The 20,435-nt window shown below is 39.6% G+C and overlaps 1 protein-coding gene across 2 annotated transcripts in view; it reads left to right on the forward strand.

Moving 5' to 3' along the window:
• Positions 1–18,110, forward strand: part of plekhh1 (pleckstrin homology domain containing, family H (with MyTH4 domain) member 1) — a 46,673-nt gene extending 28,563 nt beyond the window's left edge. Inside the window, exons 10-30 of one of the 2 annotated variants that reach the window (XM_047345971.1) lie at positions 125–216; positions 306–453; positions 730–866; positions 1,483–1,593; positions 2,025–2,111; positions 2,397–2,555; positions 3,593–3,673; positions 3,825–4,004; positions 4,093–4,204; positions 4,915–5,027; positions 6,822–6,998; positions 7,098–7,195; positions 7,307–7,484; positions 8,183–8,338; positions 9,846–9,943; positions 10,402–10,543; positions 11,588–11,730; positions 11,874–12,003; positions 13,348–13,431; positions 14,023–14,169; positions 15,902–18,110. In XM_047345971.1, coding sequence (XP_047201927.1) covers positions 125–216; positions 306–453; positions 730–866; positions 1,483–1,593; positions 2,025–2,111; positions 2,397–2,555; positions 3,593–3,673; positions 3,825–4,004; positions 4,093–4,204; positions 4,915–5,027; positions 6,822–6,998; positions 7,098–7,195; positions 7,307–7,484; positions 8,183–8,338; positions 9,846–9,943; positions 10,402–10,543; positions 11,588–11,730; positions 11,874–12,003; positions 13,348–13,431; positions 14,023–14,169; positions 15,902–16,054 — 2,726 coding nt within the window. In that variant the 3' untranslated portion in view covers positions 16,055–18,110. Of the gene's footprint in view, positions 1–124; positions 217–305; positions 454–729; positions 867–1,482; positions 1,594–2,024; positions 2,112–2,396; positions 2,556–3,592; positions 3,674–3,824; positions 4,005–4,092; positions 4,205–4,914; positions 5,028–6,821; positions 6,999–7,097; positions 7,196–7,306; positions 7,485–8,182; positions 8,339–9,845; positions 9,944–10,401; positions 10,544–11,587; positions 11,765–11,873; positions 12,004–13,347; positions 13,432–14,022; positions 14,170–15,901 lie in introns of those variants that run through there. The other variant, XM_047345972.1, reaches the window with a different exon arrangement.
• Positions 18,111–20,435: the final 2,325 nt, after the last annotated feature.

The following is a 20,435-nucleotide window of genomic DNA, read 5'->3' on the forward strand; positions in this document are numbered from 1 at the left end:
GGAACTGTATTCCGAGCTCGCCTCGGATGAAGGAACACTGCACCCTCTCCAAATGCTGCATGTTGGTCCTTCCTACTGTTTAATTTATCAGAAAGATTTCTAATAAAACTTTGTAATGTATCAGGCTCCACCCTACCCCAGTATCCTGGAGCAGGTCCTTTCACACAGCTCATCTATAAGAACGTCAATGTTCCAGTCTACACCACGCTGAAAGGAGTGAGTACAAAGCTACATGTGTCTCACTATTACACAAAAGTACTTGTTAGCATGAGAGCAACTTTCGAATTTAGATGTATATTTCTTAGAAAGCCACTCAGATCAGCAGCGTGCCTCTCCCCGATGATGACTCCAGCTCGGAGGATGACAGCAGCTCTCTGGCCAGTTTGCGGACCTCCATCCTGAGCCCAGAGAGGAAAAGCAGCGTTCCCGGGAGCCCACGTGCTGTGAAGAGAGGTGAGGACAATGTGGAAAGTTCAGAAAATGCTTTAACATAGTTAAATGACTTTGTGTGTTTCTAAATTGCTACATGAAAAATGAAGGGTTAGAGCTCTGCTTTAAATGAATTTGAACAAGGATTTCCTGAGTAGTTATTGGGGAAGTAAGAAACCCAACAACGTTTTTCCAAACAACCTTTAAAGCAAAACCCTCATTACTAACTCAGTGTTTTACAAGAGTAAGAGCTGTGTGGTTGCAGTACACATTGAAAATACGGTCTCTGTTGTTCCACAGGTGTGTCCATGTCCTCCATCAGCTCTGAGAGTGATTATGCGATCCCACCTGATGCTTACTCCCTGGACAGCGACTACTCTGAACCTGAACACAAAGTCCAGCGCACCTCCTCCTACTCCTGTGAGAGCAGCGGGCCTGTAAGTCTCCTTTTGCTACGCTACTTTACTGTCTTGATTTATGGCAGAGCAGTCATTGAAGTCAGGAGCGTACAATTTGATCTGTCAATTTCAATTGAATTCAGTTTATTTATATAGCGCCGATTCACAACACATGTCGTCTCAAGGCACTTCACAAAAGTCAGGTACATACATTCCAATTAATCCTAATCATTGAACAGTGCAGTCAGATTCAGTTATTTATTCAAAATTGGATAAGACGTTTTTCTATCTTAAAGAAACCCAGCAGATTGCATCCAGTCAGAGACTTGCAGCATTCACTCCTTCTGGATGAGCATGTAGAGACAGTGGACAGTCACTGGCGTTGACTTTGCAGCAATCCCTCATACTGAGCATGCATGTAGCGACAGTGGAGAGGAAAAACTCCCTTTTAACAGGAAGAAACCTCCAGCAGAACCAGGCTCAGTGTGACTCTGCCACGACCGACTGGGGGTTTGAGACAACAGAGCACAGACACAAAAAAAACACAGAAGCACTGATCCAGAAGTCCTTTCTATGGGAAGGAAAAGTGAGTGTTAATGGATGTAGCTCCTTTAGTCATTTCAGATGAGCTGAAATATATATTCTGTCTCTGAAGGAGACGCTGGAGAAGTCGGGGTACCTGTTGAAAATGGGCAGTCAGGTGAAAGCATGGAAACGTCGTTGGTTTGTCCTGAGAAACGGAGAGATCCTCTACTACAAATCTCCTGTAAGTTCCGTCCAGCCTGCCTGTCTCCTTCCTTCTACCACTGAAAATGCTGCAGGAATATTTGCAAGATGTGAGGATGGCGGCTCTAAAAACTAAACTAATATATGGTTTTCAAACTTTTGTTAAAAAAAAAAAATTTGAAACATATTTGTTTACAGCCTGGACTTGGGGTAAAATGCAATATTAGCTGCAAATATTTTGTGGTAAATGTTTATTAGCTTTTCATGTCTAGAGAATGAAGTTTCTGACATTCTTTAATTGCAATAAACCTCAAACTCAGTCTGATTGGATGGAGTTGATGAACATTCTGTGAACATCAATTTTCAAGTCTTGCCAGAGATTCCCAAATAAATGTAGCTAAACTTTGACTGGGCCATTCTAAGACATGATAGTTTAGGCCTTTTTATTTACTGTGTGCTTCCCTTTTCCAGAGTGATGTAATCAGAAAGCCTCAGGGTCAGATTGAGCTGAACTCGTCCTGCTGCATAATACGTGGAGAGGGAGCACAAACTTTTCAAGTGAGTGGAAACTCATTTCACCCTAAATGCTGTGTTCACAGACCCCAATACTACTGCTGCTGCTGAGTGACTGACCGTGTAAAAAACGTATCTCTGAATATCCAGAGTTAAAATGCTAAAAAGGAAAAAAAAGAGAGTTTGAGGAAAGAAAGCCTTAAAGAGTCTAAAGAGGTAGACTAGAATGTTTACGGAAGCTGAATCTGATCTCCTCTGAAATTAATAAAGACTTACTCATTTAGATCGACACTTTTACCTGCCACTTATTTTTCGCTTTCATCTTATCAGCTGGTTACAGAGAAGAAGACCTTCTTTCTGACAGCTGACTCGCCCAACATTCTGGAGGAGTGGATCAGAGTTCTGCAGAACATCCTGAAAGTACAGGCCAGCAGCCCCATTGCTGTGGAGACGAGGGCAAAGCCCACTGTGAGAGGTTGGCTTACAAAGGTTAGAAGTGTGATTTATCATGTTAACATCACAAAAAATTCCCATTTATGCATACTGTTGCTGTAGCAGATATAGATAATCCATAGAAGTGGCAGATATAGCATGATATACTGACTTTATTTTCACTGAGGTAGGGTAAAGTCTACAGAGAGCGATCGTCAGACAAACTCTTGAAAGCCTTCACGTTCAGACATGGCCACAGGGTCAGAATTTGCTGGAATGTTACCCTCCACCCTCCTGCTGTTAACATCGACACTTCTGGAGGGTGAGGATGACAGGTCTGTGGCAGATGAATGACAGCCTCGAGCTGAGATGATGAAGCTCGCATCCTCTCACTGACACACCGAAGGGTTCTGCAAGCCGGCTTTGATCTGTGTCTCGCGACATGATGATAGTTCAGACATGGGAAGGCTCCGCCCCTGAGAGAACAGTTAACCACAATGACCCCTTCTCATGGAAGCACAGCTGGCTTAGTCTTGAAGATGTGTTGATGGCTGGTTTTTATTTGGCAGGTATCAGTTGTCACCTTCCCTTCGACACAGAGGGTTGAGCTAAAAGGGTTTGCTTGCCTGCTGACAGACTGCTGGGACATCAGCAGCTTGGATGTAGAAATTCCCTGTTAAAATATGTCAAGTCCTTTAAAAAATTTTATTAAATCACTGGATTTTATTTATATCACTCGTCCATTGTAGTTACAGCTGTACGTTTAGTGTACTTTACATGCTGGAAAGTGAACCTTTGCCCCATTCCCAAGTCTTTTGCACCCTCAAACAGGTTTTCTTCCAGGGCTGGCCTGTATTTAGCTTCACCCTTATCTGCTTCCCTGTTCCCTGCACAAGACAAGCACCCCGCAGCATGATGCTGCCACCAGTTTTTTCATCGGAGGGGCTTATAAAATGCATTGAATTTTCTGGTTGTTATGTGACAAATTTAAAAAGGTTGAAGGGGTATGAGTACTTTCACAAGAAACTAAAAAGAATGGTGATATTTTTAAAAATAGCCATAGTGTCCTCTGTGCTGTTTGTTTTCTTGTAAAGGTCAAACATGGACACTCAAAGCTGGTGTGGTGTTCTTTGGTTGGAAAGGTTTTCTACTACTTTCGCAATCAGGAGGACAAGGTTTGAGATGTCAATATGTCTCAGAGTTGTTTTGCAAATGCATGTTTCTAATTTGTTTCATTAATTTTGTGCAAAGAATTGCTTTTAAAGCAAAAATATGTTTGTGCTTATTTCTTAGTATGGCTTATTTGTGCTAATCTGTGTGTACCAGCTTCCTCTGGGTCTGCTGCAGATGAGGGAAGCATCTGTGCAGGAGGTCGATCGCTCCTGCGATTCAGATGAGGACTACGAGGCTGGGGATCGGGGATTCCTCTCTTCTCACTGCACTTTAGTGGTCCAACCCAAAGACCAGAGTCCGACTTACCTGCTCATTGGCACCAAACAGGAGAAGGTAGCAGAACAGAAAACCTGAATTAAACTAAACTAAAGTTTATTTTTCCTCTGTCTTAATATTGACAAATATGTTTTATTTGGCACAGGATGCATGGTTGTATCACCTGACTGTAGCAGCTGGTAGCAGTGCAACATTAAAAGTAGGCACAGAGTACGAGCAGCTCATTGGTAAACTCATGGATGTGGAGGGAGACCCAGGTGAGAAGCTGACATTTTGTTTAATCATTTAGGTCATTGTGAGCTATTTGGTTGGGAGCTGAAAATAAACATGAAAGCAGGGAGGTTACAATTACATTTCCATCAGTGCTAACCTGCTGGACTAATCAAATCTTGTCTTATTTGTATGCAAAGGTTAAGGAGAAGATTTCCTTTTTAATTAGATTTTAATGTTGATGTAAGATTGTATTGTTGAATTTAGATTTTCGGCCTCCATAATTTTTTCCTTTTAAGACAGTAGAACAACAAAGGTTAATAATAATAGTTTAATATTTTTCTTTAAAAATAATTTTTTTTAAACAAATATCTCCTGTTTCAGATAAGCGTTGCATCCTGTCCTTGACGCGCCTGTATGCTTGTTTTAATTTATTCTTAAACCGGGTTTAATTTTCTATTTATCTTCTAAAGATGCTCCTTATTTTCTGCTCTTGTACAAATACAACAGATGTGTTTAATAAAGGACCTAACTTGGTCTTTACAAAGTCATACAAATTAACTCAGTAGCAAACAATGTGTTGTTCGGGTCCACGTTGTGTCCAGTTCCCACCGCAGACCCTGTTTGTCAAAGCAGACCAGCCTGTGATTTTTTTCTGTCAGCTGTTTTCTGACTCATTACAGCTTTGAAACTCCATCCTTGCTTTGTCTACGTAGGTTGACTTATAAACACATGTTCCTCTTTGTGTCTTCCCCAGAGTCTGTGTTGTGGAAGAGCGAGGCCTTGAGCTTCTGTAAGGAGGGTCTGCACTCGCCTCTCACCACTTTGCCATCTGAAGCTCTGCAAACCGAAGCTCTCAAACTCTTCAAGGTCTGTCTCCGAACTCCTCATCCTTCTGTTTGTTTTCTGCCCCACTTATCCCCCCCCCCTGCACTTCTGTCTGCATCTCTTTCATTTTGTCCCTACTGTAGCGTCCTGGATGTGTTCCATGGCCCATTCTTTCTCTTCCCTCCTGCTCCTAAAATAGATCAGACGCTTGCATCCGAGGGGCCTAGCTCATCAAGACTGTGGAAAAGAGATAATGGCCTTGATTATCTGCTCTGATTGAGGCTAACTGTTCCTGTGGTTTTCTGCCACTGTGAAAGAACCCCCCTCTACTTCTTTAAGAAAAGTCCTGATAGGTCAGGGCCCTTGAAGAGTGGCACCATTGCATATTGAAGAGATGGGATGAGGGACACAAACTGGGATCAAAGCAAAACCAGGAGATTGTAGGATGATGGAAGTTCCCTTTTCTCTCTTTTCAACTCTGCAACTCTGAATGTAGCCCCTCAGAAGCCCCCTCCCTGACCTGCCAATGCTCCACACCCTCAGTTGCTCAATTGAAGGCAGAAATGATCGGCTCTATCTTTGACCAGCCATCCCTAAAAACTGTCCCACATGCAAACAATGAGTCAAAATGGGATGACTGACACTCGATTCAAATCAGGCTATTGAAGTTTTAATGAATCAGAGGAGAGTGATGAGAAATGGTAAATGGAGCCTTTGTTTTCAGCTGTCTCAAACAAGAGGAGTCCGCTACCTTGTTTCTGTGCTGCTTCCATGCATTTCTTTTTAGTTATTTACAAATATGTCTGAACCCTTTGTACTTTTTCATATTTTGTCATGTGTAGCCACAAAAACGTATAGTATATTAGTGGGATTTTATGTGGTAAATAAACACAAAGTAGTGTATAATTGTAAAGTGGGAGAACAATTGTTCATTATTTTAATTTTGTTTACTAATAAAAGTGTGGCATGTTTTTGTATTCAGGCTCACTTAACTCTAATACTTCTAAATAAAATCATTTAATGCTTCAGTTGCCTTCTGAAGTGCCTAAATAGTAAATAGAGTCCACCTGTGTGTAATCAATCAATTAATTAATCACAGTGTAAACCCAACTGTTCTGTGAAGGCCTCGGAAGATTCATGAAGCATCATGAAGACTAAGGAGCATACCAGAGAAGTCAGGGATCTAAAAATAGAAAAGGTATGGCACAACTACAAAGCTGCAAAGGAGATGGTGGCCTACCTAAATTGACAGGTTGGAGGCATGGAGAGCATTATTTAGAGAAACAGCCAAGAGGTACATGGTAACTCTGGAGGAGCTGCAGAGATCCACAGTATTGCTGAAAGAAAGCCATGGGAAGTCCCATTTGCAGTTTGCCACAAGCCATGTAGGGCATACAGCAAACATGAGGAAGGAGTTCTGGTCCCATGAGACGAAACTGAACTTTTTCACCCACATGGGGTTTGCTCTGTGTGGTGGAAAGAGCATAGCACATCAGCCTTAGCACACCAACCATGAATCATGGTGGAGGCAGCATCATGCTGTAAGGCTGTCTTACTTCAGCAGACACAGGGAAGGATGGAAACTAAACACACAGTCTGAGATATAATGGAAGGTTTTGAATCAAAGCATAATCATGTGTTGGAATGGCCCAGTCGAAGTTCGAATCTAAATGCAACTGATAACTTGTGGCAACACTCTGCATCCAATCTGACTGAGCTAGAGCTATTTTGCATAGAATTGGCAATCATTTTGGCCTCTTAACGTGCAAAACTCGTAGGCTGGTAGGCATTGTATGTGCTGCACCCACCTAATGTGTCTTTGCATCCTTTCTGCAGTCCTGTCAGCTATTCATCAATGTTCTGGTTGAGTCTCCTTCTGTTGATTACCACACATCACTGGCACAGAATGCTTTGCAAGTGTGTCTGACCCACCCGGAGCTCCAGAATGAAATGTACTGCCAGCTGATGAAGCAGACCAACCACCGGACACCGCACAACTACTCCCTCACCCAGGTCAGATGCACAGTTATTAAAAGCTTAGAAGGAATAGATAGATTTTTTGTGATTTAGCCAGCGAAGGGGTAAAAAAGCTTATTTTTAATCCTTTCGTAGTGTTGGCAGCTGTTGTCGTTGTGTGTGGCGCTGTTCCTCCCACAGCAGCATTTCCTTTGGTACCTCAAGCAGTATCTTCAGCACAATGCTGACCCCAGGTGAGAATTAATTCACATTACAATATAGTATAAAGTAACTTATTCCAACGTTTTAGGCACTTGTTTTTAAGTTGTTTCCTACATTACTGGTAGTTTTCTCTCACCACAAAGGACTGAGGTGGGGAAGTATGCTGTATACTGTCAGAGATCTTTAGAGAGAACGCTACAGAAAGGAGAACGGGAAGCGAAACCTTCCCGGTTGGAGATAGTGTCCATCCTGCTGAGGAATCCTTACCATCATTCACTGCCTTTCAGTATCCCAGTTCACTTTATGAACAACACTTATCAGGTACCAATGTGCTTTTAAAGGGCTTTCACAGTTACAGTCACTTATACATTTGTCCTGTCTTCATAAAATGCAAACATTGATCCTAATTACTACACCCACCTTTTAAAACAGAGACAGCCTTGTGATTTGATAGAATATAGACTTTAAGTCTGCTGCTATTACTGGATCAGAACTCTTCTATCTAATCCTTTTCTGAAAGGATTCTAACTTTAGGCATTTTGGAGAAGAACCTTTAGAAGGACATATATTCCCTCTTTCCTTATCAACTCCACCATCATCACCACTGTAATTAACTTTAATTTGAAGAACAACCTTTATCTGAAATAACAAATCCAGATGATACAATTATTTATATAGCTGACATCAGCCTTGTATTTTCACAGTCTGTGTTTAGATCTATGAATTTCTTTTTTTATCTATGATCTTGACCAGGACTCCCTGGCCGAAGAGAGTGTATCTCAATTGGACACTCCCGGTTTATGTCTATGCATTTGGGAAAAACTTGTATTCAAAGCAACTTACAAATGAAGATATAGGTTAAATAAAAAAAACTGAAGTCAAAAGACAGTACAAATGTTGTGGTTCCATGCAGGCTCGCTACTGTATGCAATTAACAGTTTGCATGCATCTTGTAGCAGAGGCACGTTCACACAGTTGACACCTTTTGGATCAGACATGGGTTCTGATTGTTTTCACAGGTTGTAGGGTTTGATGGCTCCACTACGGTGGAAGAGTTCTTAAACACACTGAACCAGCGGATTGGCATGAGGAAGCCACAGCTGACAGGGTTTGCTCTGTTTACTGATGATCCGTCTGGTAAAGACTTGGAGCACTGCCTGCAACCGTCTTCCAAGGTAGGGCTCACAGTTGTTGGTGGATGTGCACGAGAGACCCAAAGGTTTGGTGTCATTTGTTAGAACTTCAAGAGTGGCATTCATATACATAGGGATTTGCATAATTCAGAGTAACAATATTGGGAGCCAAAGCTGCAACAACACAATAAATAGGTAATTTAAGTAAATATGTTTATATGTAATAACCAAACAATATGTAAGAAATGTATGCATCCAGGTATTAGGTACACAATAAAATTACAAATGCAAAACTTATTAATTATTAATAAATTAGTTTATTCTCCCCTGTCCATCGTTCAATCTGTCATTATGACTCATTAAATAGGCCTCAACATCTGATTGGTTAACCTGCACAACAACTCACAACAGCAACATGACAGTAGCAGTGTTAGCTCCGCCCACTGACTGATTAGTAAGGCTGACAGGTGAGATAAATTATTCATATACTGGGGTTTTTCACAAGAATGTGAAAAGATGAAATAAACAAAAAAATCTATAAATAAATAATATACATTTTAACTATTGTCACATTTAATTATGGGCTGCACGGTGGTGCAGTTGGTCGCACTGTTGCCTTGCAGCAAGAAGGTCCTGGGTTCAATTCCCAGCCTGGGGTCTTTCTGCATGGAGTTTGCATGTTCTCCCCATGCATGCGTGGGTTCTCACCGGGTACTCCGGCTTCCTCCCACAGTCAAAGACATGCCTGTTAGGTTAATTGGTCACTCTAAATTGCCCTTAGGTGGTGACCTGTCCAGGGTGTACCCTGCCTTTTGCCCATAGACTGCTGGAGATAGGCACCAGCTCCCCCGTGACCCACTATGGATTAAGCGGTAGAAAATGACTGACTGACATTTAATTATTTATTCTGGATTGAAAATAATTTTTGTTTCCATTTGCCTGTCACTTTACTGCTGATGCCACTGAATTTCCTTAGTGAGGGACAATAAAGGACATTTCTATTCTCGTTCTATTCTATTAAACTGTTGTAGATTTGGCTGTCAATACAGCATAGTCTGTCTGAGTAAAATTTAACTCAGGCAGCAATAATTTTGCCACATCATGTGCTTTTTGTGGGGTAAAATTGTTTAATCATGTTCAACAACCACACAAAGAAACGTTCAGGATCTCTGCCCCAATTACTACTCCCACCTGCTGGCTGAAATTAAATAAGGCAAAATTGAAGTTTTAAATCCAAATCCAAGCATGTTTAAAAACAGCAGGTTTTATAAATAATAAAATAAATAAATAAAAGATAAAACGCGACGTCCAGCAGACATTTAAAACACATAAATACGATGGAAGGGTCAACTTACAACTGGTCAAAAGCTACTGAGAAAAGATGTGTTTTTTTAAAGAGACTTAAAAATAGGAAGCAAAGATGCCTGTCTAAAGTTTAAAGGCGGTGCATTCCAAAGTTTAGGAGCCATAACAGAAAAGGCTCGATCTCCTCTAAATTCTTTCCTTAAACTCTGTTGGTTGTGAAAGCTGGCTGTTATCCTTTCTCCAGATCTGTGATGTCATTTCCAAGTGGGAGCAGGCTCTGAAGGAACTGCATCCTGGCAAAAATGAAGGGACGCGGATTGTTCGGCTAACCTATAAAAACAGGTAAACACTTATCTTTTGGTGTTAGAATGGGAGGAGTATCGTTCTAAACCCTCTGGGCTCAGAAAATCCTGTCTAAAGATTAAACTGCAGGTTTAGTCTGCATCTACACTCTTTTTTTCAAATTTTTAAATATCCTCCCCATGGAGCAGTTTAAACAAGTACATCTTCCAACAAGAGAATTCCTCTTTTCTGTTAGTATTGTATAGCAGACTGAAGTGCTTTTCCTTGGTAAACAAGATTTCTTTGTCTGCAAGTTACCACATCAAACAGATTTTACTGTCATTCTGATGAAAAGTCAAATCTTTTGCGAGGATATTATTTTTAGATTGTGTATATGTCTGGACAATGCCATGGAATGCATTTTTAAGAGTTTGGGAATGGATCTGGCTGATTGATGTGATGGTTCATTGTAGGAAAACAAGTTTCATCATAACAATGCTTCCCTACTGTGTGCCCAGGCTGCGTTTCAGATCTCAGGTCAAAGGAGAGACGGAGCGAGAGCGCCTCCTGCTGGTGTATCAGGTCAATGATGAAGTTCAGCAAGGCCTCTTCCCTGTGAACAAAGAGCTGGCTCTGGAGGTGGCTGCACTTATTGCACAGGTCTGGAAAATGATCTGTTGGTGTTAGAGTAGAGATTATTGATACCATTTGAGTTTCACCTTTTTAAATGTTACAATTACAAACTTTAGTCTTTTATATCTGGGTTTGATGAGACTGACCAACACAGTGTTGCATAACTGTAAAGTGGAAGGGAGAGGATACTTCTAGCTGTATGCTTAGAGTTAATTTCCTCCACCCCTGTCTCAAGTGTTTTGCAGCCTCAAACATCTTCTCTTCCAGAATTATAAATTTATTTAGGTCCATTTGTCTTTTCATCGACTCTGAGCACCTTCCCTGTCCCTGCTGAAGTGTCCCCAGAACCAGATGCTGTTGCCACCACCAGGTTTCAAAATGTGAATTCTGTGTTCAGGATAATGTTAAATGTTAATGTTTTGCCACCTTTTTCCACATATTTTCTGTGTCTGCTACATGGCTCATATAAAACAAACAGGCTTCATTTAAGCAAGAGCTTTCTTCTTCCCCCTTTTCCATAAAGTGTAAAGCTTGGGATAATGTTTTATAACCTAACCCTGCTCTTTAATGTTTAGGTCATTTTACAGCTTATCAGCTGCATTACACTTTATTAGGGGTATCAGAGTAAATAAAGGAGGCACAATGTCAATGTATGAAACACTTTTCAGATTTGTTTGTTACAAAATCTTTAAAAAGCACTGGTGTTTTTTTTTTTCCTTTAACTTCACAGCCATTCACTACTTTGCATTGGTGTAGCACAAACAATCCCAGTGAAACACTTTGGGAATGAATATCAGTGTCCACATCACAGGATTATCCTAATAACTGAGTCATTGGCACCATCGCCATAAAACATTGCTGTTTTCCATCTTTTTCTTAAGAAATACTGACACTTTTTTACCATCAAGAATTTACGTATTTTAATTAAAAGAACCTACTATCTTGAGAAATGTCTTAATCTTTTAAACAGTTGCTTAAAAATAGTTAGGTCATTTTTTTTTATTGATGTTTTTATCACTTTAAATGTTTACCCATTTTGTTTTGTAAATATCCAAATAATTTTTCCCTCAGGTTGAACATGGTGATTTTGAGCGATCAGGCGTTTCGTCTCCTACTGGCTCTCCTCAGTCTAAATCTCAACTGATTCTTTTGCAAGCCTTGGAGCGGTTCTATCCAAAACATTACAAACAAGAATGCAATACGGAGCAGCTGAGGTGAAACAAACATCACTATCCTTTAAGAAATAATGTCAGTAGGCACTATGCTTTTCTAGAGTCTTTACTGGATTTGTTTTTGGTACAGTGAAACAAAAGCAGATCAGATTCATTAGGAGGTTTTGTTGCTTTATTCCCTTCAGAGATCTTACTGAGCGACTTGCCTCCAAGTGGTCGATGCTTCATGGGTGCAGTGTGTCCGAATGTGTGAGAATATATTTGACCGTCGCGCGGAAATGGCCTCTGTTTGGGGCCAAGCTCTTCAATGCAAAGGTATAGTATTTAGTCTCACTTTCTTTTTCAATTCAATTCAATTTATTTATATAGCGCCAATTCACAACACATGTTGTCTCAAGGCACTTCACAAAAGTCAGGTTCATACATTCCAATTAATCCTAACAATTGAACAGTGCAGTCAGATTCAGTTATTTATTCAAATTGGATAAAAAGTTTTTCTATCTAAGGAAACCCAGCAGATTGCATCCAGTCAGTGACTTGCAGCAGTCTCTCCTCCCGGATGAACATGTAGCGACAGTGGACAGTCACTGGCGTTGACTTTGCAGCAATCCCTCATACTGAGCATGCATGTAGCGACAGTGGAGAGGAAAAACTCCCTTTTAACAGGAAGAAACCTCCAGCAGAACCAGGCTCAGTGTGAGCGGCCATCTGCCACGACTGACTGGGGCTATGAGAGAACAGAGCAGAGACACAAAGAGAACAAAGAAGCACTGATCCAGGAGTACTTTCTATGGGAAGGAAAAGTAAATGTTAATGGATGTAGCTCCTTTAGTTGTTTCATCTAGAAAGAAAGGAGAGATAAACTCTGAGCCAGTTTTCTAGGTTAGAGTCTGAAAGAGATCCCATACAGTTAGTTACAGTTAAGCTCAGTAAATTTCCATGTGTAGGAGAGAGAAAGGGTTAAACACTAAAAGACAGGGCCATGTGGGTCATCGGTAGAGGGTGAGCATTAAGTAGTTGCCAGCAGAAGCTCGGACGATTCCCCTCTCCAGAAAGGTGTCACAAGTAGACACAGAGTCAGGCCAGGTGTAGCTTCTAGGAAGAGAAAAGAGAGAGAACATTTAGTTAAAAACTGAAATAACAGCAAATATTGCAAAACTGGAGAGTAGTGTGAGAATGTAGCAAAGAGGGTGAAAGTGGTCATTATGTCCTCCAGCAGCCTAAGCCTATAGCAGCATAACTACACAGAAAGTTTCATTTATTTGTTTATATAGCGCTTATTTACAACAATGTCGTCTCAAGGCACCCCACAAAGGGTCCGGAACAGTACGGGGCCGCCGGGGAGGCCAGACCAAACCACCAAGTGCCAGAGCCCAGCCACCCCAGAACGGTCCACGTGTAGCGGCACTAAGTAAAATAATAAACTGATAAAGTTTGTCCATCTAGAGCCCACTGATGGTCATTGTTATACTAAAAACCACAAGAATCGGGATACCTCTTTCTGTCTGACTGATTATAACCATTGGAAAAGAGAAGGGATCATACAGGTAGCAGGTGGCTTTTTTGGGGAGAAATCCTTTTGGCTGGTCTCTTTTGTCCAATGGAAAACAAATAGGCATTACTACTGACACAATCTTTGATGGTTTCCTCTGTCCACAGCCTGTTCATCCTTCTCCCGTTGGCCAGGGACAGGTTTGGCTGGCAGTCAGTGAGGACAGACTGTGTGTGCTGGACGGCACGATGGTGAGTTTAAAGCTGTGGGGAAAAACAGAACAATATCTAACACAATTTAAACTCTTTTAAACTTTAGAAAGACTCAGAGGTGACCTGTCAAGCTGTTTCGCTCTAAAGCTCTGAAACTGAAGTTGGTTGTTAAAGCTATGTTGCACAGATGGCTCGGTCACATCTGTAAAGCTGTCTTGACCCTCCAGTCTGGGAATGATTTTTATGCAGCAGTGTGTCAAAAACCAGAAATCCAAAGGACAATAAAATGGTTTGCTTCAGATTTGATGTACTTGATCCTGACAGACGCCAGTTCCCAACATGTAAACTATGTTAACGTGAGCTCTGTAATTTTCTTCAGCCCGTGTTGATCTGTTTCATTCCCGGGTCTGGCCCAAAGCGTGGCTCGTCCTTTCAGAACAGCGGAAAGAGAATCGTAGTGAAAACTATGTCACTCTCTGTCGTGCACAGTTTAACTCACAGAAAAGCAAGAATTAAAGGGATTTTCCAATCGAACTCCAGGCTCTGCTTCATGTGAAACCATATCATGCTTTTTTCTTCTTTTTTTATGCACTTTTCACACTTGCTATGTGTTTTATATTTCTATTTCAGCACACCTTGTTCACATACCCCTACCATTCAGTGATCACTTTTGGTGGTTGTTGTGATGACTTTATGGTGGTCACCAGCCAGCAGAGGGAGTCCGGAGTTGGGAAGAAGAATGTAGAAAAGCTGGTGTTTGCAATGGCTAAACCAAAGGTAAGTCTGCTGAGTGCATCAGAGTAGATTTGTTTTTTGTTTGTTTTATTTTTCTGCTAATGTTTTCTGTTAGTTTCTGCAAGTATGTTTTAGTTTGGTATTCTGGTTTGAGGGTGCTTGCAGTTCTTGATACATATTTTTTGCAGATCTTTTTCTTGTGTGGTATCTGACAAATATTGTTTGATTGGTCAGAAATTTTAAGCAGGCGTGGTTACTATATCGACACACCCTGTCGTTGGAGGGACCTATGAGTACTCCCCAGGAGTTCTGGACTTGAGTTCTTATAAAGTAAAGAAAAAGGAACACATTTCTCTGTTCTGGCAGAACATGTAAATGCTACTTTGTTTTTTTATGACTCTGATCATTTTGCTTATGACATGGTTTCTTTTTTGATTTTGTACATCATGTGTGGACAAAAACTTGCAGAAAGAGTTGTTTTCCTGCATTTCACTTCTGCTAAGGATCTGTCTTAGAGAGGAGTTTGCAGAAATGCCATGCTAACCGTAGCATCCCTCTTCTCTGTTTTATGATGACTCTCTCATAATTGTGCTTATAACAGATTTTCTTTACAATCAAACGTGGATAAAACCATACAGAAAGAGTTGTTTTTCACACCTCATGTTATAACGGCATGCAGAGTTGCATTCAGGCTGTTGGCCTAAAGCTGAGCGGACCATATCAATCAGAAACACAGGGAGCAGCAGTGACCGATACAGTCTCTTTTACTGCTATTTCAGTTTGATCACCAATGTAGAGGGTACACTGAGATTGAAACACAGATTTGTTGCATAAAACCCAGAGATTGCTAAATTCGACAATAGGAGACGTTTTAAATAGGATTTCACTTAAAGTGTTCGTTAAAAGATTCCCTGTGCATTTTCTGCATAATTGAAATCATAAGGCTCTAGTAGAATCTGCACTTACTAAAGCTGGTGGGAGCGTGCAGTCAAGATTGGGAACAAAACACTGAAATGTTGCCCTTGCAAAAACTAGCCAGGAACATGACTCACCATTCTCAGTTTTTCTCCACAAATGTGCTATTTAACTTTAGTTTAATCCCTCAGCTCCTCAGAAGGATGGTTTCCTGCCCACCACAGTACACCAGCAATGTAGCGCTCAACTTGCAATAGAACATTCATTAAATTGTACGGTTAAATGGTGGGTCCTAATTTCTGCCTCCCTGATAAAATGATGAGGCACATCAAGTTCTCAGTATACTTTTTTTAGATGAAGTATTGATTCTTCTCCTACACGTACATATGATTTTCTTAAGAAAAGAGTATGTAATGCTTAGAAGACAGGAAATTATGATCAGGTGGCTGAAAAAGGGACATTTGAGATCATCTGAGACTCGAAAGCAGCCGATAAAATGTGAAAGAATGGGTTTACAGAGTGGCTGTTTTAAGGTAAGGAAGAACCTTTTGAAACAGGCAAAGGATTAAGGCACACAAAAGGCTTCACGCTGCTCTTTGCTAATGAACAGACCAGATTTCCTTCTGTTTTTGTGCAGAAAGTCTGTGGAGCTTGAAGAGAGGGTCATGTTACCCCTCCAAGCGAGGCTAATGGGGATAACTTCATTCCTGATGGAAGATCCTTTGGGTTTCTCAAGTTTTTATAGTCTCAGAGCAAATGTGACATGCCACCTCCCTGGACCCAAATAAAACGGGTTTATTTAATAATGTTAAAGCCATTAGGTTTGCTATGATCTGTCTCGCCTTTTCTCACATCTCAGATGCTGGACCTGACTCTGCTCATGGCAAGCTACATGAACCACTGGAACCCCACCATCCCGTCGGCTTCACACCAGCCCCTCGGCCACTGGGATGTGGACAGCCGGCACTTCCCTGCAATGAACTACACTACCAAGGGCCCAACCCTACTCTAAGCAGCAGTAGAGATGCTTCCTGACTGCAGTGACTGTTGGAGTGCACACATCCTGGGTTTTTATTCTTATTGAACAGAATATTTTTGTTTCAAATCTGAAACAAAATCATCAAATCTGATATTAAAAGTAGCAGGATGAGTCCTGTTATGTAGTTTATTTCTACTGGAGAGTTTTACACTCAGCTTTTCTTCTTTTTTCACTTATTTTATTTATTTTGGAAATTGGAGGTACTATTTTTCAGACTGCTCAGATTTCTGTCTAACTGTGTCACTGCAATTATTTACCATAAAACACATGGATATGACAAACAACATTTTATTTAATGTAAGGTACTGCTTAAACATATAGGTCAAGTGGCATGTGGTATTATAGTTATTCTGGGTTTTAATGCCCCCTTGAACTTGATTTCACATTATCTCATGTGACAACTCCAAGCTACATGTATGTTATTGGGATTTTATGTTGTGGAACAACAGAAAGTAATGCATAATTGTGAAATCCTGAGCTTTGGACCTAAACCAAGCTGGCATATAACAGTGCCATAACCATGTCTAAGGAAATCAGCTTGATCGTACAGGTGAAGAAATAATTCAATTTGTTATTTTAATGATCTGATGTTAATCATGTAATTTAAAAAAGAAGTGTGTAGTGTTCCGGCTGTTTAACATGGAGATCATTTTTATTGTGTATAAAGAAATGTTGTTTTTCTATTTTATGATGAAACACTATACTTATCATTTTCTCAGTTTACTGGCTGTTCAATTTGTTTCAGTTAATATTAACAGTAAAAAGCAACATCATCACTACTTTTCTGATGTTTTTTAAGTTTACTTCCACTTACTAATTGTCCTGGCAAACAAAAACACCTTTAAAAATATTTTTAAATTGTTACTTTGGGATCAAATTGCATATTTGGTACAATTACTTGCTTAAGAGTTGAAATTAAAAGTTTAGGACTTGGACTTGACTTGGATGTCATGACTTGGGACTTGCATGTATTTACTTGAGACTTCACTCAAGACTTGGAATGACATAAGGCGTGACTTAGTCCCACCTCTGCTTTAAACTAAGATAAGATTGCGCACAGGTGGACTCTATATACTAATTGTGGGACTTCTAAAGGCTCTGGATTTTATTTTGGGGTATCAGATTAAAGGAGGCTTAATTAACAAAATGTAAATCCTGCTCTTCAGATGCTTATTTTGAAATTATTTTTAAGACCATATATCATTTTCCATCTAGTACATGACTATGCACCACTTTATGTTGGGTTACCACATAAATATCCCAATAAAATACATTGAAGTCTTTGATTGTGGCGTGACACAATGTGAAAAAGTTCAGAGGATATGAATACTTTTGCAAGGTACTGTAATAATTTGTCTGAAATACATTATAGCTGTCATTTCTGTAACTGAGGTATCAAATAGTTTATTGTAGAATGAGGTAATCGATACAGTTTTTAAGCTTCTAAGGAGTAAAAACTGTCTTTTTAACAGGTTTCCAATTTGTTTTCATCTTCTAAGAAACTAAGGTTAAATTGAACTTTTTAAAGTTGTTTTTTGAGTTTATCAGCTTCTTGACATAGCCAAAAGTAGTCCTTACAGAGTTAAGATGGGCTGATCATGAGAGCTTACAAGGGTACATAATAAATAAAGAATGGGACAGAGAAAGTAGCCACCTACTCTGTATATGGAGCATAACATAAGACTTGTGAAGTTTTCCTGAGCTGCAGTGACCAACACTGCAACACTAACAAGACCACTTACTGTTTTAATGACAGTTTGTACAACGAGCTATCACACATTGGAAAGACTTGAACTGCTATGGATAAACCACTGTTTCACTTGTGTTTTTATTACTAATTTATTTGCTCTGTAACGATTTGGGACTTTTGAAAGGTTATCCTTAATTACAATGTTTTCAATAGAATACCTCTATGTAGGCTTGCTGGGGGTAATTTAATTGCAAAGTATGTCTTCTTTGTTTGACTTTGATTGTTTTTTTATGTTGCTTGCTCACATGAGGTAATAAACTAAATGGTACGATCCTTAAACTTTGAATACATATTTCATATATGTTGTTAAAAATAAACTTGTCAACTATTAATCTTTTTAAACTTTTTACAGGTCGACTCCCACTAAATATTCCTTACAGTGCCTGCCACATTTATTGGAACTCCTGTGTAAAATGTTTTAAATATTTTCATCTTTTATTGCAGTAACATAAATTTTGGTGAAGAATGTAGAAAAATACATCATTTAGTTGTATCCCGTGTTAAGAAATAATTATTTTTAAAAAAGTCACAAATGTAAACGTGGAGTTTGCTAAATTCAACAGAGACTTTACCTGAAGCCGTGACCTTTAGTCAGATGAGACCGTGATTGAGGTTTTCTGGTAACAAACATTCCAGATAGATTTGGCACCTCATACCCATTTTTAAGCACAGTGAAGGATTTGTGATGCTGTGGATATATTTCACTTCCAATGGCATCAAGGATTATTTGAAATACTAGAAGATTTTATATAAAACTCAGGTGACCTATGAAAATGGGTTGTCATTAGGCTATTGAGCCACAACATTTGGCCACATCAACACAGATAGGGTTCACCAGACGAGTTAACCTTCTTTTATAGTCACCACAGTCCCCAGACCTAGACCCTACTGAAAAACTGTAGGGTGAGCTAAGGAGAAGAGAGCATGAGAGAGGGTCCTCTTGGTTTACTTCTCAAACTGTAGTACAAGTTCCACTGGTGGTACTTGGGCTGTCTTTAGTGGTACTCGGACAGAGTTTTGGTATTAATTATTTGCAAGGTGATTATGTCTAAAATAAAAAGGTTTTGAGGCTAACTAGCAATAAAAGCTAATAATTCATTTCTCAGCATTTTCCGCTTTCACACAATGGAACATGTCCATTAAGCAGATTGTTCTTGTGTGAATGCAAATGGTCAAAAGCAGATCTTTTCAGTGTGAGATTAAACTGTTGTGATAAAAGATTCATTCATCTTAAGTCTTTTACACCTCGTTGTCTGCAGCTGACTCTAAACAGTAAAATATTTTTGATAGGTGTCACACTTTCCTTTGAATTTGAACATATTTTTCAAAAATATATTTTAATCTCAGTCAGAATTGAATTTTTACTGGGGTTTTTTTCCTGAATAATCATTCAAATGTTTTGTTTATACCCATTATACTTGGACTTCTTATTGAAGAATTTAGAAACGTTTTCTTTTTTATTAATGCATCACTCATTTTCCCTGGCCTTTTGGCAGTAAACACTAAAACGTCAGGAAACTCTTCATGCACTAACAATTCTTGGAGGAAAAAGTTTTATAAACAATTTTTTCTCATTCTTTTAATCCATTAACTGAACAGTTAGCCTGTGTGCTAGTTATGCATAGTCTTTCCAATCCACGTTTTAGTGGTGTTGAGGTTGGATCGAGGGAAGCTGCTCTGCTGTTTCATATCCAATGAGGTCAAGATGGTAATGGCATTTTCCTGCCAAATTTAAGCTGTAAATGCCAGGTTTTTATAGCTTGTCTGAAGCTCTTGTTGTTCCTGAGTTGCTCCTTTATAAAGGGAAAAACTTATTATAGGACTCACTGCTGAATTTGTGCTACATTCATCTCTCACCAACAAAGAGAAGTTTCCCCATTCTTCCGGGCTGACCACATGCTTTACAAGCATTAAATGATTTTTTATTCAATATAAAAGATGCCGCGTTATAGATGGAATTTTTCTTATTTTTACAGTAAACCCTTAATTGCATTTAACTGGTTCTGTATCATTATTTGTGCTGTAGTAGTAATGAGAAAGAATTCGCAAGCTATTTTTAGCTACCTTGGCTTGTATAGAAAACCTATTTAAAATCTATTAGGCAATAACAAGAAACACTCACTAAATCCGGTAGAGCAGGGATAAAGCATGTGACCCATGTACGGAGGCCACGGTCCTCACCACGGGTTCGAATCCCGCTAGTTGAACTTTGCTGCATGTCTTCCTCTTTCTCCATCCCAGTTCGTGCCAGTCAGCTTCCTAAATAAAGGCCACTAGCACCAGAAAAATAAAAAATCCTGGGTTTTTACAGAATATCGTCCACTAGATGATTTATTTTAGCAGAAAAAAAACAAAAAATCAGATGCTTTTCATCCTGCATCCACTTTTTTTTCATTACTGTTATATGTTACTAACCAAAAAGATCAATTAAGGAAGGATGTCTTTGTATATCACTGCTGTAGCCAACTAATATTTATTTGTAATCTGTGGATTTTGTCTTAGCTTAAAACTGAAATATTAATCAAAAGACATTAATAAAATCCAAATATATTTCATCAGCCTTCATAAGGTAACTCAGGTACATAGATACACAAACCTGACCAA

Source organism: Girardinichthys multiradiatus, chromosome 19 (genome assembly GCF_021462225.1).
Source record: "Girardinichthys multiradiatus isolate DD_20200921_A chromosome 19, DD_fGirMul_XY1, whole genome shotgun sequence".
NCBI lineage: Eukaryota > Metazoa > Chordata > Actinopteri > Cyprinodontiformes > Goodeidae > Girardinichthys > Girardinichthys multiradiatus.